General features: G+C 43.9%; 1 protein-coding gene across 5 annotated transcripts in view; it reads left to right on the top strand.

Moving 5' to 3' along the window:
• Positions 1–22414, top strand: part of arfgef1 (ADP-ribosylation factor guanine nucleotide-exchange factor 1 (brefeldin A-inhibited)) — a 390120-nt gene that overhangs the window by 199791 nt on the left and 167915 nt on the right. For all 5 annotated transcript variants that reach the window (XM_085993106.1, XM_085993109.1, XM_085993107.1 and 2 more), the window contains 5 exons: positions 1528–1661; positions 6196–6430; positions 7039–7138; positions 7233–7372; positions 11071–11179. In XM_085993106.1, the coding sequence (XP_085849232.1) occupies positions 1528–1661; positions 6196–6430; positions 7039–7138; positions 7233–7372; positions 11071–11179 (718 nt within the window). The remainder of the gene's footprint in view (positions 1–1527; positions 1662–6195; positions 6431–7038; positions 7139–7232; positions 7373–11070; positions 11180–22414) is intronic.

Below are 22414 nucleotides of genomic sequence, written 5' to 3'. Positions count from 1 at the left end.
GCGAGTTTTTTGTTGGACCTCGGCCTTCAGGCTTCTGTAGAGCTGCTTTCTTGCTCTCGAGTTCTGTTGCTGTTTCCAAATCAGAAATGCCTTGTGCTTGTGGCTTATTATCAGGCATTTCTGATCTGGAAAACTTAGTTGTAAACATTAATTAACTAACAGTATATCATTTTTAAAATCAAGTTCTCTATAGATGAAATAAAATATTCTTTTGAATTTCACTGTATATGTTTCCCATCCTGAATCAGACCGATGCCCATTCTAAACTCTAGTTTGCATAAAAATCTGTCGAGCTGCTCTGAGGCACAAGCAGATTACTAGAGTCGCAGGCGGCGGGGCTGTAGGGGAGGGGCGGGGGGTGTGGAGAAATGAAGATGCAAGTTTGGGATTATGAGTTGAGATTTTTACAATATCTATACTTGGGTTCAGCCCTTTTAGCAGACTTGAGCGTTCTGCTCAAATCAAGTGCGTCTTTATCTGCTTGGTATCTAGATAAATGTAGTGAGTCCCAGTGATTGAACAGAGAACACTTGTCACCTGTATTACTGCTTACTAGAATATATAACATGCTGCCATATGGCGTCCTCATCTTCAGTAGGCAGATGAATATACACTCTATCAACCCAAGGATCAGGCTTTAAATCAACAGACAAATTTTATTTAACATTAAACAGGTAAATGAACAGTACTAATTTACTCATTACAGTGATTTACAAACTTTACTATTTTGAAATGTTAAAATTACAAAGACTTTTCTCCCGTGGTGTCTTCTAACATAAAATTGATCCTTGAAACACAGTTGCTCACTTATGTGGAAAATCTCTATGACGGAGCCAGATCGAGCTCCGTCTCTTGCTGGCTTTAAACTCCCTGACTGACTACCAACTGAGAGAAAATCAAACCATTACACCCATAACCCATTTTCTGAAGATATATTTGAACAAAGCCCATTAAACCTGAATCACTATTAACTACATCAGATTGGCAGCTATTTGCAATATTTAAAGATAGGCGTATTTGGGGCCAGGCCTGGGCCTTCTTTGAGTTAGTAGATGTGAATTGAACAGTTTGGCCATTTAAACATATTAACATGCATTGGGTGGTTAATCCACAGGTGATGTGCTACAAGTAGCTGCTGCTCCATTAGCTTCATAACAGCTACTTGTAGCTGCATCAACAGTGTATCCAGTACCTGACTTATCGCAACCAGAGATTTATTCCTCTGTCTTAACTTGGTTTTGACCCCCAAATGAAAGAAAGGAAGCCAATGATGCACACTTCAGACAAAATGCTTCATTGGTGTCACAGCAAGATCTTCACGTGCATGTACAATAACAAGGATATCTTCTAATAGTAGATGTTGTGATTTATTTTAATGATAGTTGGAGTGTGTGTAACTTTTGTAGAGAAAGTATTCCCCAAACTTTCCTTCTCAACATTATTAACAATGTATTTATGAAGCTGTAGAGCAGCAAAGACATGCTAAACAAATGGTGTAACATTATAATGGTTTCGCTTTATTTGTAGGAATGTGGAATCACTCCAGGAGGTCCTTCTAGTGCTAAGTTCTCTCACATTCTGCAGAAGGATGCTTTCCTGGTCTTTAGATCATTATGTAAACTTTCCATGAAGCCACTTTCCGATGGTCCTCCAGATCCAAAGTAAGTGCAGAGGACAGAAATAAGTTAGGTTCACGAATAAGGTGCTAATAGAGAACATACCATTTTGAAATAAAAAAACAATTGAAATATTTCTTCAACTAATTTTTAACTGTTTTATTTAGTTCAGGTTGTACTTCACAAATATATTTTTTTACCAGTGGGTTACTTGTATTACATTTTAGATTAGAAAAGAATAGTTTGGACAAATATGAAGCATTAATGCAATAGAATCTCCAACTCTCATTAGAAGTAACATAATGAGTACCCATGTGCAGTTACAATATAATGCCTTATTGTAAGGGTTATCAGTCTCATCATTCAGTTCCTTTGTAAATTCTTACTCCAGTCTTTTTTTTACCAAACTTGTATAATCATGCTCTATCATTAATAACAACATGAGACAGTACCCATTCACCATTAGTAGTACTATTTAAAGTTTGCACAGAAAGGAATATAGACAAGCAGGATCCAAAATCTGGCATATTTAGCAAATGGTTTTATGACAGCCCAGATTCTGTTGCCTAACATATTGAAACTCTGAGGAAAATCTTTATCGTTCAGCCAACTGTTGCATTCATACAATATGGTTTATACTATGCTGATTATGCTTGTGTGGTAGCAAGTAAAATACCATGCTTAGTTTTTCTTAAGTTACAGTGACATTCTAATCCTGGTGTGCACGCATATACAAGTGTTTCCCCCCACCCCCCCCCCCCATATCAGTTTTAAGCTAGAAGGCACATTCCTTTAAGCGATGTTTGTAGTCTTACTGTTGGCATTAGAGGATACCAATCCTTCAGAACCTTAAAAGATTGCTTTCCTCATAAACTTCAAAAAGTCTGTTTTCTACTTCTATCATAATTGCACAATGTTCCATATAGATATAATCAAAAAATACTGTGTGGGTTGAAGGTTATATTAGCAAGTTTTATGCAAACCCAGCAAAAGACTGGACAGTAACAAAGGGTTCTTGTGAAAGTTGAAATAGCTTGGACTGTCTCTGGCCATGTAAACATTTGCACGTATGTCAGAAAGATAAACTAAGTTTTGATGGCTGCATTGTATAATTACTGTCTATGCTGATGCTATGTATTATGCATCAGTATGAAACACTATTTATGTAAACGTTTAATGTGCCTTTTAGTACTGTACCAGTGCTGGGAATGAATGACTGCTCACAATCTAATTAGTCTGTGGGCATTTATTTCCTGGATTAATCAGTGTAAATAGATTAGATTCTTGTTTAAAGAAAAACAAATTGATACTGGCTAAGTTTAATTTATCCTCGCAGCTCTGGATGAATATATTGCTGAGCTAAGGATTACTCGGATCATTTTACTTTAGTTATTTAGACTTGCTTCAAATTGTAAAAATGCTTACTTAGATCTTGTTAGAACAAAATGTCTCTGCAAAGGTGGGCGGATAATCTTTTCTTTTGTGCTTTAAAAAAAAATGTTTTTCCAGTGTTAATGATTTTAATCCATCGACTAAAGTCAAACTTAACTGTCTAGGTGCTAAACAGCTGAAAATTCCCAAAGTTGCTGTAGATGGGCTTCCTAGCTATTGCAAAGATTTACTTTTTAAACTTGTATGTTAGCTTTTTTTGACATCATTATAAAGAACAGCTTTATTATTCAAACTAGACATTTGGCCATTTTGTTTACTTAATGTTGCAGTTCAGCTCCAGATAGCTAAGTATATATTGTAGGAATCCTGGACATTTTGCATATTAACATGTAATTAATCATATTGAAATAAATTAATGTCATTATAGTGTATTTTTGGCACTGTAGAAAATCTTTGAATTTCTGCTCATAATCTTTTGCAAAAGTGATTAACAGTGAACTGAATAACTCATACGTAAAGGCAATTAATTTTATGTAATGGGCCAGATTTTGCTGTGAGCGGTGAACGAATAGCGCTAACCATTCGTTGGACTTGCACTTGCCCATTGACTTTCTATGGGGTTTTGCATGGCAAGTTGCTGTCAGCCAAAAATTCAAACAGGGTAGTGCCCTGTACAAGGCATCTGGGACCTGTGTGGAGAGGGAAAGCAACTGTGTATCTCCTTAACCAATCAGATTGAAGAATCGTTAATGAGCAGCGCAGAGTCGGAACAAGGATGTGTAAGTTAGAATAGTGAATTCAGTGTCAAATCAGGGAATGAAAGAATGGATTGAGAGAGAGAGAGAAAAGAGACGAATAAAAAGTTTTAATAATTACATTAAAAAAAATCTCCAACAGCAAGTTGAAGAAATGAGACTCCATGCTTGTAAAAGTTACATTTCGGTGCCAGAGCGTTTTATAGCCAATTAAGTACTTTTTGAAGTGTAGTCACTGTTATAATGTAGGTTAGTTACAAGGGTCCGTCCGGACTTTGCAGTACCGACTGCAAATTCTGCCCCAACGCCTTTTTCACAACTGGAAAAAAAAATCAGCTATGAACCAGAAATAACAGATGTCAAAGATCCAAAATAAAACCTAAAACAGCTCTACAGCTACCAATAATCCTTCAGTACTTCATTCATTGTCTAATATCAGTAATGAGTGGTGGCAAGCAATTCAGCCATGGTGAGAGGGCGTAGTAACTAAGCCCAATCTTTTTCTTCACCCATAAGTGTATTTTCTAATGGGGGTGGGCACCTTATGTTGGTGGTTCTCCAATGTCTACCAGCCCTGAGGAAGTGGGTTTGATGGGGGGACTGCTGGGAAAGTCAAAAAGAATGTGAGCGGGTCCCGAACCCGCTCCTAACCCACCTCCAACCAATATTCCCGGGAGTCGGGTCCCCGATTTGTGCAGGGACCCGACTCCTAACGGCGGGAAGAGGATTGTAGCCACTTAACAGCCTGTTAACAGGCAGTTAAGAGGCTTTTCCCAATTTTTCGACTGCTGCCGCGGGCTTCCCGACGTCCGGGAACCCTGCCAGGGTAAGTGAGGTGTGCTGTGGGTCTGTTACGTTGGTGTTTGAATGACAGCTGCAGAAATGGTGTGAAGGATGCAATGAGACAATGGTTAGTATCAGAGGTAAGGTAATGTTGTGAAAGTAATTTTTAATGTGGTTAGATGTTTCTGCGGGTGACAAGCTGTGAAGTGTTTGTGTAACCTCATCTCATCGGGAGAAGTGACTGATGGCTTCTGCAATCGCAGCTGCCATCTGTTTTATCCTGGGGAGAGAGTAATTGGAGAGCCTGGGAGCAAGGGCTCACCTGTGTACAGTGATTGCCAGTGTTTGACAGCACCTCAATACTGTCAAACGCTGACAATTCATCTGTCAAGCAAGTGTGGTGCATATGCCTTTAAGAAAACCGGCAGATGAAGTGTCATCAACTGACGTCATCTGACACCGGCTTTCCCTTAATTGGCCGGCAAGCCCGCAGGGCGGGCTTAACAAGACCAATCAGGGCAAAATAGCGTCTGTTCGTCAAACATCACTGGGGGCGGGACTAGATCCCGGAAGGCAGCCGTCCTGCCCCAAACTCGTCTCGGTAAGTAAAATCTAGCCCCAAGTTTTTTTTATCCTGTATAATCAGATCCATATTTACTTAAGGCTCTGCTTCTGAATGGGGTGATAGTCGCGAGGAATGTGCAATATATATTTGTATGTTAGAGGGGAAATCAACACTGACCCGTCAAGTTACTAATTTAAGCTTAAATATGCAACTTGTTTTGATGTATATGACACTGATCTTGTACAACTGTAAAGAAGTACTGCAGTTATCTTTTATTCTGTAGATACATGTCAGAGTCGGAGGCTAGCAAAACCATAACTCGGCTGCATTGAAGAATTGGGAAAGATGGTCAACATTAAATAAATTAAGACCATTAAATTTGAGTCCACTACAACTTTGAGAACATTCAAAGAAAGAAAAAAATTAGTGCTATTGAATTGATTGGCAGAGATTAAGTACACAGATCATAGGAACAGGCAGTACATGTACAGTCTATACTTTAGCAGTTTTTATTTAAATTCATTCTTGGGATATGGGTGTTGCTAGCAAGGCCACCGTTTATTGCCCATCCCGTTGCCCTTGAGAAAGTGGTGGTGAGCCGCCGCCTTCAACTGCTGCAGTCTGTATGGTGAAGGTACTCCCACAGTGCTGTTAGGTGGGGAGTTCCAGGATTTTGACCTAGCGACGATGAAGGAACAGCGATATATTTCCAAGTCAGGATGGTGTGAGGCTTGGAGGGTAACTTGGAGGTGATGTTGTTCCCAAGTGCCTCAGAAAAAGGTAACGATTATGAATATGATCAATATAATCAAAAGGATTTTTTTGAGAAAAGATTGGATAGTATTTATAGTATCTGGACCAGTAGTCTTCAGCGTGTACTTGTTTTGGACCAAACCTCCAATCCTTCTATCTAGTTTATATATAGGATTCTAATCGCAGTTTTTTCAAACACTAGTTGTATTAAAAATTGTTGTGATATAATAGATATGCCAATTTATGCAAATTTGAAGAGGTTTGCATTTTCACTCCATGCCTTTCAAAAAATTTTTTTTCTCAATTTCAATTTTACCAACACTTCTTCTAGGTCTCATGAATTGCGGTCAAAGATCCTTTCACTACAGCTTCTTCTATCGATTCTGCAAAATGCTGGACCGATCTTTCGAACAAATGAGATGTTCATCAATGCAATAAAACAGTATCTTTGTGTGGCATTATCAAAAAATGGTGTCTCTTCAGTACCAGAAGTATTTGAGTTGTCGCTTTCCATCTTCCTCACCCTCTTGTCAAACTTCAAGACTCATCTTAAGATGCAGATTGAGGTAAAGTATTATTAAATTCTGCAGTTTTATAATGTGAGCTTATTAACTCCTAGTAGACTAACAATTTGACCTCGGCACACTCTCTTATGCTTGTGATTTTGAAAAACGTAGCACATTATATAAATATCACACAACTTAGGCTATTGCACCATATAACATGAACTACATTAGCAAGGTAGGACTTTAATTGATTTGGTTACCCAAGTTTTGTCTGGGAAGTTGAATACAAAAATTTGCATCTGTTTTTGAGGGTGCTATTTCCTTTGTTTGTTTCCTCTCCTTCCTCTTTTCTTGCACCACACACCAGACCCAGCTAAGAGAGCTCAACCAAGCTATAACAAAACTGGCTGTTACTTATTTTCCTTCCCCTTCCTTCTTCCCACTGCTGCGGCTTAGATTAGTTACTGACTGTGGATAATCCAGGTTGTCTACTTCCATCCTCTTACATTAATAGCATCTGATATTTGGATTGCTTTCAAGGTTCAGAATTAAAACCTTAAGTATTATTATTGCAGAGTATATAAAGGTCACTGAAAACTTTAGCCAGGATTTGGTTTGATGTCAATACTGTAACCTATTAACAATTTCCTTGCATGTTTTTATTTTAGGTATTCTTCAAAGAAATCTTTCTTTATATTTTGGAGACGTCTACAAGTTCATTTGATCACAAATGGATGGTAATTCAGACTCTGACCAGAATATGTGCAGGTATGATTTTTAATTGCTTATTTTTCAGGACATTGATATTGCTGAGAAATTTGAGATTTTTAATCATTTGAATTCATCTTGATTGAACTTACAGATGCTCAAAGCGTGGTGGACATTTATGTAAATTACGATTGTGACTTAAATGCTGCTAACATCTTTGAAAGATTGGTTAATGACTTGTCTAAGATAGCCCAAGGACGGGGTGGTCATGAACTGGGGATGACACCTGTGCAGGTACTGTGAAACATACTATCTATATAAACATGAAGCTAATGGCGACTGCATGACAGTGGGACATAGAAACATTGGCCTGTAATTTCCGATAGGAGGCTTCCTGCGTGCGGATGCCTCCTATCGGGAAAAAGTCTTCGCCCTTACCTGAGTGCTCCTGAGGTCCGGACATTTCCGATCCTGGGCCTCGCCATGAAGAAATGTGCAGGGCCCACGTATCCCAGGGGCGCATGTGGTTCGCAAGAGTCCCTGGGATCACGTGGGCCAGGCGAGCCAATGGGAGAAGGGAATCCCCCTTCATACTTTTGACAGATAAACCTGTCAAAAGTATGAATGGCTATCACTGAAAAAAGACATCAAAACATTAAATACATTTTTAAAAAACCATCATGTTTTTAAAATGAGAAAATTACATTAAATTAAATATTTTAAACAAAAATTTAATTTAAAAAAAAAAAAAGTTTTTTACGGGGCTAAAAATAAACTTATCTTTTTTAAAAGTATTTTTTAAATTATAAATGAGTGGGGATTACTTTTTAAAACTCTTATGCTGGTAAAAGCAGCCCTTACGCCTGCTTTTACCAGGCGTAAGATTTTTAAGGGATTTCAGCGGACGGAGGTTCTGCAGAAAGCGGAACGCCACCCGCAGAGGACCTTCTCCAGGGCAGGCATCCGATCTGTCAAGAGGATTCTTGACAGATCGGAAATGCCGGTTTTCAGCGCTTCGTGTGCCTAAAACCGGCATTTGCGAGGTCCCTACGGGTGTGTACACAGCTCGTACACCCCTGTAGGGATCGGAAAATACGGGCTATTATGTAAATTAGCTTCATTAGAATTTCTGCATACTGGAGTTAGCTTGGTCCTAGCTAGCTCTGAGTCCTACATTCTGGTGGGAACTCCATTGGTACAGTTTTAAGCTGATTGGCAGCAGTCTTTGCGAGCCTGCCTGAACTTGATAACCAACACTAGTGTAGTTCCCTTTGGCATATGGAGATAAAATTTTCAACATTGGTTGGCGCCCTGTAGACACATCCACTGATCCTGGCTTGGACCTGTGATGCTAATTTCTCTAGCATCCCTAGAGCATGTTTTTATTTCTTCAAAAAAAGTGTCAGCCATTGTTCCTACGATCTCCTTGGAAAACTATTCAAAGGTTTTTTACACTTAACTCTGGGGTGCCCTGGGTCCTAAATATGGAAGTCTTAGCTATGGAGCTTTTGCTTCAAGTCTCAGCAGACCAACAGCTTTGAATTTTACAGGCTTTCTTCTTCTATCTGCAAGCAGTTAAATATGGAGCAATATGCATAATAAGCAGCCTCCTGCAGTGGCAAAGATTGCATCTGAATATGCATCATCTTAGTGGACTCCACTACCAGATGCAGATGTACCAGGACAAAGCCTCCCCACAGGAATTAAATTCTGTTTCCCAACTGATGAGATTGGGTTAAGAACCAGTGCAGAATTTTTATGAAAGACAAAAAGGTATAATCTTAATATGGTGGGATAAGAGGTGGTAACTTTTTTCCCCAAAATATTTCACGTTTGTTTATGTAAAGCAGATTTGTGACGCAAAGTTCAGGTTAACAATTTGACCAAATGCTTTCAGTAGTAGAATGTAAAGATTTTGTGAAGTTTTTTTTTTACTGCTTTTACTAATTAGGTATTGCGTGGGGAGATTGCCACTGTGTTCAGTGTAACAACAAAAACTTTAAATGGTGCTTTTAATGTTTAAGGTCAGTGTGGCTGATGGCAGTGCTAGGGGCAGTGGAGTAGAGGGAGAGGGTGATACAAAGGAGGCCAGACTCTGGATGCAGAAGGCGCACACTAGCACATATGGCTGAAGGTGGTTGCAGAGGTAGGCTGGGGTAAGGCAATGGAGGAATTTGAAAACCAGGATGAGTTTTTAATTGTGTTGTGGTAAGGGTAGCCAATTGATGATGGTTATGGCAGGTGAGATGGGCAGTGAGACATTGCAGGTGGAGTTTTGGATGACTTTTTTTCTCCAAGATGGATCTCGGAGGCCAACACGGAGGTCGTTGGAGAACTTAAGCCTGAAAGTGACAAAGGTATGGATGAGGGTTGTAGGGGGTTTTGTTCCAGGGGCTTATTGTAGGTCAGCCAGTTATGTTTTGCTGAGCTGCCCTGCCCGCTGTGCGGTTGCGAATCGCTTTCCCCTTCCTGATTCTGAGCTCAGGACTTATCGAGTGGTAACAAGGACAAACGAACAGACCAGTGGATTGGTGCAAGGAAAACCAATGTTTATTAATTAGAAAAGCTAACACTACCAGAAAAACAGTATTATACAGAAGATAAAAGAAATCACTATGGATGCAATACAGTTTTACACTTAACGGGAGAAGAAATGGACACAACGAGGGAAAAATTCTAAAATCACAATTTTGTAATACCCCTTTAACTCCCACCCTTACACCTAGCTAGGTTGTCTTGTGACAGCCAGAAAGATAATGCTCACCGGTGAAACAGATGAAAAGGCCTGGCCCTTGTGCCCCGCTGCTGCCGTCGATATGTGCTTGCGATGCTTTCTAGATGGTTTTCCCTCTTGGTTGCTAGCAGACAAACAGGACACTGGGCCGAGGCGAAGAGAGAGAGAGAGAGGTGCTGGGCCGCCCCAGTTATATCCTCTCGGCAATGGGTCATTATCGCGCCTCATCAGTCCGTTCCATTGTCCGATTTGGGCTCGAAAACGTAAGACAAGAGGACCGTGATTTTGGCCCATTTACGTTGATGGCACCGATCAGTACCACAACTGCCTTTCCATTGTTTTCTGAATGTCCTTAATTGTTCTGAATGTTCCTCAATTGTTCTGAATGTTCCTCAAGCAACTGGGACTATCTCCGCCCGAACTTAGATTGTGTAGGCAAACAATTGATAACCTGCCTCAGGGCGTGAATACAACTGAGCTTGCCTCACTGCATTGTTCAAATTAAACATGCAGTCTGTGAAGCTATCAGAAAATCCATATGGATGCCGCAGGCCCTTTGGCCATGTGTCCGACCGCAGCCATTTTGAGAGGCCCTGGATTTTTAAAACACAGTCACTCCAAGGTTTCTTCAATAACTCCAATTAATCTTCGGGGGGGGGAACATATGAAATTTTGCGAATCCCTTCAGGGTTTCAGCACTGTTGAAGATGATGTTATGGAAGTCAAAATAGGTGATGGATGATTCCGGGTCACACGAGATACTGAGGTTGCGCACCATCAGGTTCAGCCTTGAAAGGCAACTGAAGAGGGGAATGGAATCAAGCTAGGGTGCAGAGTTTTTGGTAGGAGCCGTAGATGATGTAATCAGTTTTGCTAATGTTAAGTTAGAGACAGTTCTGCCTCATCCAGGGCTAGCCGCCAGGCAGCACAGTCATGGCGTCATAGCAGAGAAATGGAACTGGATGCCATCAGCACACAGCTTTTTTTCTCCAGATGATGTCACAGAGGGGCATCATGTAAATGAGGAATACAAGACGGTCAAGGATGGAACCGTGAGGCATTCATGAAGTGGCCCTGTGGGGGCAGGAGGAAAAATATGTAGAGAAATCATAAATATGTTCTTTATAAATGAGTTACTTATGGCACACAGGAAATCTCTTTGCTTTCCCCATAAACTACATGTTGATTCAAAATGTAAAGCCTTGATTTACTCAGTCAGAATCTGATAAACATCCAAATTGTTTTTTTTTTTTTTAAGGAGCTCAGCCTTAGGAAGAAAGGCTTGGAGTGCTTGGTCTCAATTTTGAAGTGTATGGTGGAGTGGAGTAAGGATCTGTACGTGAATCCAAACTCTCAGACCAGTCTTGGTAGGATATTTTTGCTTTATTCTGTCAGTTGACTTTTAATTTGTTTCTTAAAATCTACATGCATTTGTGGTACAGGTTGGTAGAAGATATTGGATCAACCTGTTGCACAAAATAAGGTAAATATCCAATCTAGATACCACGTGTTAATTAGAATTTAACAATTTGTATGAATTTTGGAGTTGAATTCAGGAAAACATTTGTAGAAGTCCATTATGTTTTTGCCTTTATATTAAATTCATTCAGAATTTAATATATTACACCTTTCAACAAAAAGTCCATATACAAAGAAAGCAAAAATTACTTAGATACACATTCCTACATTTCAGACTTAAAATGTTATTTAGAGGAAGTTGAAATTGAGCAGCAAGACTGAATTTAATTATCTGACACCACACATTATATTGTACTGCTGTGTGAACAGATTTAAGGACTTTGCAAGCTTAAAATAAATCATAGTTACTGAAAAATACTGTATGATGGTGATTGTGCCAAAGGCTACTATAAATGCCATTTAATTTTCTCCTTCAGATCAAGTGTTTCACAGATATGTAAGTGGCTTTGCCTGATTGCAAAAGCACGAGAACAAACATTTTCTTAATTCTTCTTCTCATGTGAACACAGCATATCAGCTTTTAGTGATTCCTGTATGTACACTGCACACAGTCTCTATTGGCTTTTGATTTCCAATCTTGCAGTAATATGCTTGGTGAATAAATCCTCACATTTGATTGTAATGTCAGGGTTTTGTTTTGTTTTACTTTTTGCTTTGGATACCACAAATATACATTGGTGGTGACTTTAGTTGATGTATCCCTATTTAAAACAGTGCTTTTTTTATAGTAATGCTGCTGCTTTTTCTACTTCATCATTACTAGAAGAGGGCATTTTCTGCATTGACCTCAAGATAATGTGCTCCTGACAAGGGTCTTAGGGCCTTCAAGTGTGAAGAGCCATTTTCAGTTGTAATTGGTTCTCTCTCCTCAGGCATTTCCCTGCTCCATTCTCAAAAACATTATCAACCCCTCTACTTTGTAAACGACTGCCCCGTCAACAACAACATTTCCTCGGCATACTTATTGAATGTATTGTAGCCTCCATATCTCTGCCCATCCCTCCCGCAACTTTCAATTTGAATTTGTCCAGTCAGGTTTCTGCTCCTCCCCACAGCACCATGATGCCCCTAACCAAAGTCATGAATGACATTCCATCTTATTGTGATCTTGATGCATTATTCCTCCTTGTATTCTTCCTCTCTGCAGCCTTTGACATGGTTGATGCTCCATTAACACACCATGCTCCTCCAAGGTCTCTCCTCTGTTGTACAACTCGGTGGGGCTACCATTGCTTGCCCCACCGAGTTGTACAACTGATAATAGCCAGGCCATCTCTACCCATGGCTTTTCTTCCAACCCTACAGCTCGGGAGTTACCAAAAGATCTATCCTTGGCCCCTTCCTCTTCCTTATCTGCATGTTGCCCCTTGGTGATTTCATCTGTAGACTTGGGGTCAGGTTCCATGTATGCACTGATGACATCCAGGACTACCTCTCCTCCACCTCTCTTGAATCCTCCACTGGCTTCACGCTATCAAACTGCTTGTCTGACATTCAGTCTTGGGTGAACTGCATTTTCCTCCAGCTAAACATTGGGAAGACCAAAGCCATCAGGCCAGATCTTCCTGGAGCGGAGCATCTCGTGGTGTATGCCCTTTTTCCTGCACACTTCAGCTCAAAAATTTTTACGCTGTAACTTACTGGAAGTGCGAGCTTATAGCTGCCTGGCAAGGGCAGCGGGGCATCTGGGACCGTAGAAAATGGCGGGACCAACGGTGTAGCTCCTTAACCAATGAGATTTAAGGATTGAGAAAAAAACGACAGAGAAGAGGGTGAATTAGAATCAAATCAGATACAGAAAGAGAAGTAAAGGGGGAAAGAAGGATTGCTTTACGAGCGAGAGAAAGGGTACACAAAGTAAAAGTAAGAAAAAAATGAAAATTTAACATTTTAAAAATCTCTTAACAAAAATTTACTAAATGCAGGAATGAGATTGAACCGTTTAAATTGATCCCTTTCTGGGCCAGAGAGTTTGATTGGCATTGCATTAACAATTATCAGGTCATTAAAAAGGTACTTGCGCTGTTAAGTTCCAGCCCCAACTTTTTGTGGCAATATTAATAGGCAATTAATGTATAAATCCAGCAAGTTCTTAAAAGTAACAGGGAGGCTAAGGGTGAGATGCCATTTGTACAAAGCAAATGGTGGAGCGATGTAAATTGGCCAGCAACTTCTGGAGATTCGCAACTCAAGGCGTGTATCTCAATCCCCTGAATTTGCTGGCCGATTTGCGCATTAATAACGGTGTGTATTGTTAATGCATCATTATTTTTCCAGCAAGATTTGGCCCATCGTCTTTGACTCTTGCCACAAACACCATACCTTTACCACCAACTCTGTTCCGCTCCCTGGCCCCTGCCTCCGGCTGAACTCGACTATTCATAAGCTCGGCATCCGATTTGACCCCAAGGTGAGCTTCCAACCACATATCCTCTCCATTACAAAGTCTGCCTGCTGCTACTTCTGTAACGTCGCCCTTATCTTATCTTTACTTTCACCCATTTGCTGCTGAAACCTTCATGCATTTGTTGCCTCTGGGTTCGACCACTCCAGTGGTCTCCTGCCTGGCCCCCTATTCTTCACTCTCTAAACTTCAGCCACTCCCTTCCCTATCTCTCTAACTTCCTCCAGTCCAACAGACGCACACACCCCCACCCACCCCAAACTCTCCATTCCTCTGATTACAGCTCCTGTGCATCCCCCTCCCTTATCCCTACAATTGGTACCTGTGCCTGCAACCTCCTACTTCTCACTCTGTGAAATTCCTTCCCTAAACTCCTCCACCTTTCCTCTTTTAAGACCCGCCTTAAAACCCACCCTTTTGATCAGCCGTCCTAATATCTCCTTTGACTTGATATCCATTTGTTCTTCCAAAACTCTGCTGCCTGTATTTTAACTTGCACCAGTCCCGTTCACCTCTCTCACCTATGCACACTGACGTACATTGGCCCCCGATCCACCAATGCCTCGAATTTAAAATTTTCATCCTTGTGTTCAAATCATTCCATGGCATGCCCCTCCCAATCTCTAACTTCTTTCAGCCCTACAACCCTCCGAGAACTGAGTTCCTCCAACTATGGCCTCTTGTGAGTCCTGCGTTTCCTTCGCTCCACCATTTTTGGCCGTGCTTCAACCATCTGGGTTCTAATCTCTGGAATTCCTTCCGCTCCTCCTTTAAGACACTCCTTAAAAACTACCTCTTTGATCAAGCTTTTGGTCCGCTGTCACAATGTCTCCTCCTTTGGCTTGGTGTCAATTTTTTTTGTCTAATAAAGGTCCTGTAAAAGCGCCTTGGGATGTTTCACTGTGTTAAAGGCGCTATATAAATTCAGGTTGTTGTCTGACTGCAGAGTTGGAGAAACGCAGAATTCTCTGAGGGGTGTAGGGTTGGAAGAGGTTACAGAGATAGAGATAGAGACCGAGGCCCTGAAGGGATTTGAACATGAGGATAAGAATTTTAAAACGGAGACATTTGTGGATTGGGAGCCAATGTAGATTGGTGAGCACAGTGTGAACAGGACTTGGTGTGAGTTAGGATACTCCACACGTTCCACATATTCACCTACTTTCCTCCCTTTGAGAAATTTACTTGACATTCAAAATGGTTATTAAGAAGAACATAACATAAGAAATAGGAGTGGGAGTAGGCAATTTGGCCCTTTGAGTCTGCTCCGCCAATCAACAAGATCCTGGCTGATGATCTACCTCAACTCCACCTTCCCACACTATCCCCATATCCCTTGATTCCCATAGAGTTCAAAAATCTCTTGATCTCTGTCTTGAATATACTCAATGATTGAGCATCCACAGCTCTATGGGGCAGAGAATTCCAAAGATTCATAACCCTTTGATTGAAGAAATATCTTATCTCAGTCCTAAATGGCCGACCCCTTATTCTGAGACTGCAACCCCTAGTTCTAGACTCCCCAGCCAGGGGAAACATCCCTCAGCATCTACCCTGTCAAGACACTGAAGAATTTTATATGTTTCAATGAGATCACCTCTTACTCTTCTAAACTCTAGAGAATATTGGCATAACCTACTCAATTTATCCTCGGAGGACAATCCCCTCATCCCAGGAATCAGTCTAGTAAACCTATGTTGCACTCCCTCTAAGGCAAGTATATCCTTCCTTACGTAAGGAGACCAAAACTACAGACTACTCCAGGTGTGTTCTCAGCAAGGCCCTATATAATTGTAGTAAGACTTCTTTACTCTTGTACTCTAATCCCTTTGTAATAAAGGCTAACATACAATTTGTTTTCCAAATTGCTGTACTTGCATGTTAACTTTCAGTGATTCATGTACAAGGACACCGAGGTCCCTCTGAACCCTGACCCTGGGGACGGCCAAGCTGATGGTGGGGGAGCTTGGGGGGCCGGGAGGAAGCACTCCTGCTCCTCCCGGCCCACAAGCATTGCTCCCTGAGGCTGAGGCTGCCTCGTTGCAGCCACCGGGAATCTCGAGCACTGGGATCCCTGCCGCCTGCAGTAAAACCTGCAAAACAGGTTAAAGTAGAGGCTTCAGGCCTCATTATAATATGTAAATTGCCACCCCGCCTCCTGGCAGCTGGTTGGCAGCCCGCCCTCTTTACACCCCCCCCCCCCCCCCCCCCTCCTGTCCTTCCCTCCTGAGTTAAATGTGAAAGTGGGCGGGTTAGAGGATCTGGGCAGTGCAGTGGGTGGACACTGGCCTTTCACTTCTGGGACCTAGTTGAAAAGGTCCAATATCAAATTACTTTGGTCAGTTTCAATCCAGCTCCTGGTGGGCATGAATGCCCAGAACAAAACTGCCTTCATTTTTTAATGACAAAGGTCTGACGATTGTGGGATACTACAGTAGTTCAGTAGGGATGCTCTTCTTGCATTGGGTTAAAGCAGAGGTAGCTATACTTTGCATTTAGCTATGCTGGGTGTACTTGTTGCTAACATGGGATCCTGAATATAATATCTCTCATTGCTGAAAACAAAAAAAATAAGTGTATTCTCACAAGATAGTTTGTTTTTGTTATATTTTTTTCTTTCATGTCTGAATTTTCAGGAGTAACTATTTAAGATGCAAAATGTGGTTTGTGCTTTCCCCATTGATTGCAGTAAACATTTACCACTCTTAATATAAATCCATACCTAATTACTCAGTTAAAATTGTTTAGTTTTTAATATGACATCCATATTTTACTATTCCTTAATGGCTGTCTTAATCAGGAAGGACAGGTATGTAAAAATGTAGCTGTTTATTAGTTTGGACCTCTTTAATAGGATTAGTGATGTATATGAGTGTTTCACATGTTAATGGATTCAAATGTAGATTTTAGTTGTTTTTTTTTAGTTTTATATACTGTTATTGACTCTAGAATTCTAATAGCTGATCTAGTAGGATGTAGATGGTAAACCATGTATGTATTGCAATGTATGCACAATATTTTTTTCGGGCACTTAGTTTGAAGGACTAGTCCATTGTAGTGCCTCAAAAAGAAAGATTGGATTTACAGGTTAACAGAGAATATACTGAATTTTCAACTACATCCCAAATTTCTTGAAACAATGCTTGAACTAAAATGATTTTCTTCATTCAAGGCGTTTGCTCTAACAGAAATAACTTGATGAATAAACTTGTCATACGCTTTTCTAAGATTTAAGATTGATGTGAATTGTGAAATAGATTTTTTTCTTGTGTATGTAACCCCTTCACGGTTCTCTAGATATATGTGAGATGTGGTCTCTGTTGTAGACAGTATTCTATAGTCCAGTAAGGAGATCACTACTACAATGGCTTAATGCTAATTATCTTACTTTATAGTTTTAACGTCAGACAGTATAAGAAGGTTACAGGTCAATGAACTAAATTAGACATTTGCATACATTAGAATGAATCTAGACATAATAAACATACATTCTCCATTTACATGGATTCAAAGGAGAATCTGTCCCTGTGTCCAAATTCGAGTGCACTCTTTCGTTGGCGCGCTTAAGTTGGAGCTCATGGTATGTATAATGCCTGCAAGACTTACGACTCCGAACCCCTTCGTTGAATTCTCTTCACGATCACTGAATCCCACTTTGAGTTCTGGATGCAGAGCTACTAATACGAAGGGCGGCGGCCGAGTTTGGAAGCCTGGGACGGGATGCGGCAGCCATTTGCCTCCTGAGCCCTCTTCAGAGCTCCTGCCCTCTTTTCTTCCAGTCGCTCTTTTCTTCCCGCTCGAAAACCCCGACTCCACCCCTTCCTCCTGGGGTTTCTGCCTGGAGACTGCGCAGCCTCACTGTCTGCAACAGTTGATACTGGTGCAGAATTATGGAAAGTCTGCTCTTAGTCACATTGTGTCCTTAAAAGTTCTTGCCGTACCTTCACATGGGCAACTTTAACCCAGGGATTTATAACAATGATAATACAGTGTCTAAGTTAAAGATTGATAACCATACTTAGCGTACATAACATTTCCAGTGGGTATTACATGTACTTTTATATATGATATACCTATCAATTCGTCCAATAAAAAGCGACGAGTTAGGAACGTAACTAAAGGTTTTTATTGACTAAATAACAGAGCCCACCCTCGTGGGTGATCGGGTCCAACAAGGAGGAATACCAGCCAGTCGACTACCTTTATACCTGGGCAGGTAGGTGGAGCCATGGGCGGAGTCGGAGGTGGTCAGCCCAGGTATAACAGCGCGACAAGAGGCGACCTCGTATAGTGATACAACAGTGAGAACGGTGATAACAATACAACAGTGATAACTATAGTGTAACGATAGTGAACGATAAAAGTGGTTTACCACATTCACCCCTTGTTTAGATTTGAGTCCGGCGGGGTGAAGTTCTGGTATGTCAGTCTGTCCGGAGGCCTCGTAAGCCTCTCCGATCGTCGCAGCGGCGGTGCTGCATTATCCGGTGTTAGTGCTGGTGTCGGCGAAGGCTCGTGGGGTTCCGGCATGCCGTCTACCTGGGCTGGAATTGGGGGGGTGGTGGGGGGGGGTAAAGGTGGTGTCTCCGGAGTGCCCGAGGGTGCGAGGTCTCGTAAGGAGACAGTGTCCTCCCGCCCGTCTGGGTAAGCCACGTAGGCGTACTGGGGGTTGGCGTGCAGGAGGTTCACCCTCTTGACCAGGGGGTCTGTTTTATGGGCCCTCACGTGCTTTCGCAGCAAGACGGGCCCCGGAGAGGTCAGCCAGGTTGGTAGAGTGGTTCCCGTAGTCAACTTCCTGGGGAAAACAAACATTCGTTCATGGGGGGTGGCGTTAACGGCAGTGCAAAGTAGTGACCGGATGGAGTGCAGCGCTGTCGGGAGGACTTCCTGCCAGCGGGAGGTTGGGAGGCCCTTAGACTTTAAGGCTAAGAGGACGGCCTTCCATACCGTCGCGTTCTCTCTTTCCACCTGGCCGTTCCCTCGGGGGTTGTAGCTGGTGGTCCTACTTGCTGCAATACCTCTCGCTAGTAGGAACTGACGGAGTTCCTCACTCATGAAGGAGGAGCCCCGGTCACTATGTATATAGTTCGGGAACCCGAACAAGGCGAAGAGGTCGTTCAGGCACTTGATGACCGTGGTACTGGTCATGTCTGGGCAGGGGAAGGGAAACGGGAGTACTCATCAACGATGTTGAGGAAGTACACATTGCGGTCAGATGATGGTAGAGGCCCCTTAAAGTCGATGCTCAGGCGCTCGAAGGGGCGGGTGGCCTTGATCAGGCTTGCTCTGTCCGGCCTATAGAAGTGCGGTTTGCACTCGGCGCAGGTCTGGCAGTTCCTGGTCATGGTCCTGACCTCCTCGATGGAGTAGGTCAGGTTGCGGGCCTTAATGAAATGGTAAAGTCTGGTGACCCCGGGGTGGCAGAGGTCGTTGTGGAGGGTCTGAAGTCTATCAATATGCGCGCTGGCGCATGTAATTCGTGAAAGAGCATCAGGGGGTTCGTTCAGCTTACCTGGCCGGTACAAGATATCATAATCGTAGGTGGATAGCTCGATTCTCCACCTCAAGATCTTGTCATTCTTGATTTTGCCCCTCAGCTTGTTATTAAACATGAAAGCAACCGAACGTTGGTCGGTGAGGAGGGTAAATCGTTTGCCTGCCAGGTAATGCCTCCAGCGCCGTACCGCCTCCACAATTGCCTGGGCTTCCTTCTCGACCGACGAGTGTCGGATCTCGGGGCCCTGTAGGGTCCTCGAGAAGAAGGCCACCGGCCTCCCCTCCTGGTTAAGGGTAGCGGCTAGGGCGAAGTCGGATGCATCACTCTCCACTTGGAAGGGGATGGACTCATCCACTGCGTGCATTGTGGCCTTGGCTATGTCTCCCTTGATGAGGGAGAAGGCCGCGCACGCTTCCTCCGTGAGGGGGAAGGATGTGGACTTCATGAGGGGTCTGGCTTTGTCCGCATAATTGGGCACCCATTGGGCATAGTAGGCGAAGAGCCCCAGGGTTCTCTTAAGTGCCTTAGGGCAGTGGGGGAGGGGTAGCTCCATGAGGGGACGCATTCTTTCGGGGTCGGGGCCGATGAGTCCGTTCTCTACTACACAGCCAAGGATGGCAAGGCGCGAGGTGTTAAACACACATTTCTCCTTATTGTAGGTGAGGTTCAGCCGTTGGGCTGTACGGAGGAATTTCTCCAGATTCACGTCGTGGTCCTGCCGGTCGCGGCCGCAGATGGTGACGTTATCTAGATAGGGGAATGTGGCCTGCAGTCCGTTCTGGTCAACCATCCGGTCCATCTCCCTTTGGAAGACCGAGACCCCGTTGGTGACACCGAAGGGGACCCTAAGGAAGTGGTATAGGCGCCCATTCGCCTCGAAGGCGGTGTACTGGCGGTCCTCGGGGTGGATAGGGAGCTGGTGGTAGGCCGACTTAAGGTCGATGGTCGAGAATACGCGGTATTGTGCAATCTGATTGACCATGTCAGATATGCGGGGAAGGGGGTATGCGTCCAGCTGGGTGTATCTGTTTATGGTCTGGCTGTAGTCGATGACCAGGCGATTTTTATCGCCGGTCTTAACGACCACGACCTGGGCACGCCAGGGGCTGTTGCTCCCCTCGATGATGCCCTCCTTCAGGAGACGCTGCACCTCAGAGCTAATGAAAGCTCTATCCCCAGCGCTGTACCGCCTGCTCTTGGTAGCGACGGGTTTGCAGTCGGGGGTGAGGTTAGCGAACAGGGAAGGTGGCGGCACCTTGAGGGTGGATAGGCTGCAGGTGTTACGCGGTGGGCGGTTTAACATTCGCTGGTTGTCGACTGTGAGAGGGGGGAGGGGTCCACCGTATGCTAGGGTTACACTTTGGAGGTGGGATTGGAAGTCCAGCCCTAGTAGGACGGCAGCGCAGAGCTGGGGGAGGACGAGGAGTTTAAAATTTTTATACTCTGTGCCCTTAACCGACAAGGTCACAGCACAGTAGCCGCTAATGTCCGTGGCGTGGGACCTCGATGCCATCGAGATTCGGTTGCGCGTTGGCAGGACAGGGAGGGAGTAGTGGCTCACCGTGTCTGGGTGGATGAAGCTCTCCGTGCTTCCGCTGTCGAACAGGCAGGTCGTGGCGTGTCCGTTTACTTTGATGTCCATCATCGACTTGGACAGGTGGTGTGGGCGGGCTTGATCCAGAGTGACGGAGGCTAGTGTGTAGGTAAGCGAGTCGTTGTCGTCTGCGGGCGAGGCGGTCGTCAGGTCCGGGGGCTCGGTGGCAGTCGGGCGTGGTGGGTAAAATGGCGTCTCCCACGAGGTAGGACAAAATGGCGGAGAAGATGGCTGCCCCCATAACTCACATGAGGCACTATTGGGGTCGGTTGCCTTGATCAAAGATGGCCGCCCCCATGACTCACGTGTGGGGATGCTGGCCTCAGTTGCCGTGAAAGAAGATGGCCGCCCCCACAGTTCGCATGAGGCACTGCTGGCCTCTGAAGATCTGCTCCTGCAGGCCTTAGAGAAGTGGCCTTTCTTCCTGCAGGTTGAGCAGGTAGAGTTCCTGGCTGGGCAGCGCGACCTCGGGTGCTTCTCCTGGCCGCAAAAGAAGCAGCCGGCGGCCCGATCGCGGGTGCCCGATGTCGGAGCCGGTACCGGGGGTGGCGGGCCCGGTCGGGTCCGGGACGCCGACGCTGAGGTAGGTCCCGGGGGCGGCACTGCGAAGGGTATTGCGGTAGGGGTCGGGCCCGAGTCCCAGGGTCGCGAGCAGTACCTGGAAAACGCCTCCTGGTCCTGATGGGCCACCTCTAGGGAGAGAGCGAGGGCTTCAGCTTTGTCCAGGTCGAGGTCTTTACCTTCAAGCAGTCTTTGCCGTGAGTAGTCGGACCGTAGGCCTTTCACAAAGGCATCGCGGATATTATCTTCCGTATTTTCAACAGCCGTCACCGCTTTAAAGTCACAGTTCCTGCCGAGTGCTCTTAGCGCCCGTAAAAATTCAGCTACAGACTCTCCTGGCTGTTGCGGGCGGGATCTTAGGAGGTGCCTGGTGTACATGTAATTTACCGGGCTCCGGTACTGCTGTTTCAGTAGGTTGATAGCGGCCTCGTATGTAGTCGTGTCCTGGATGAGTGCGTATACTCTCGGGCTCGCTTGGGCGTTCAGAAGTCTTAGTTTGGATCTCTGCGGGACGCCGGATTCTTCCAGGTAGGATTCGAAGCAGTCCAGCCAGTGTTTGAAGTTGAGGGCTGAGTTTGCTGCCTGTGGGTTTAGATCCAGGTACGGTGGTTTGAGGGCTTGCAGCCAAGCCGGCTGGCGTGGCTGGTGTAGCCCGGTGTCTGAAGGCTGCTGTGGCTGTGCTTCTGGGAGGGCTTCTGGCTGGTCAGTAGCAAACATCTTTAAAATTTAGTCAATAAAATTGATATACCTATCAATTCGTCCAATAAAAAGCGACGAGTTAGGAACGTAACTAAAGGTTTTTATTGACTAAATAACAGAGCCCACCCTCGTGGGTGATCGGGTCCAACAAGGAGGAATACCAGCCAGTCGACTACCTTTATACCTGGGCAGGTAGGTGGAGCCATGGGCGGAGTCGGAGGTGGTCAGCCCAGGTATAACAGCGCGACAAGAGGCGACCTCGTATAGTGATACAACAGTGAGAACGGTGATAACAATACAACAGTGATAACTATAGTGTAACGATAGTGAACGATAAAAGTGGTTTACCACAATATACATCTGTTTTT

This window comes from Somniosus microcephalus, chromosome 7 (genome assembly GCF_052327205.1).
Source record: "Somniosus microcephalus isolate GS21.2 chromosome 7, FLI_Smic_1.0, whole genome shotgun sequence".
NCBI lineage: Eukaryota > Metazoa > Chordata > Chondrichthyes > Squaliformes > Somniosidae > Somniosus > Somniosus microcephalus.
This window is presented reverse-complemented; position numbering and strand designations above follow the sequence as displayed.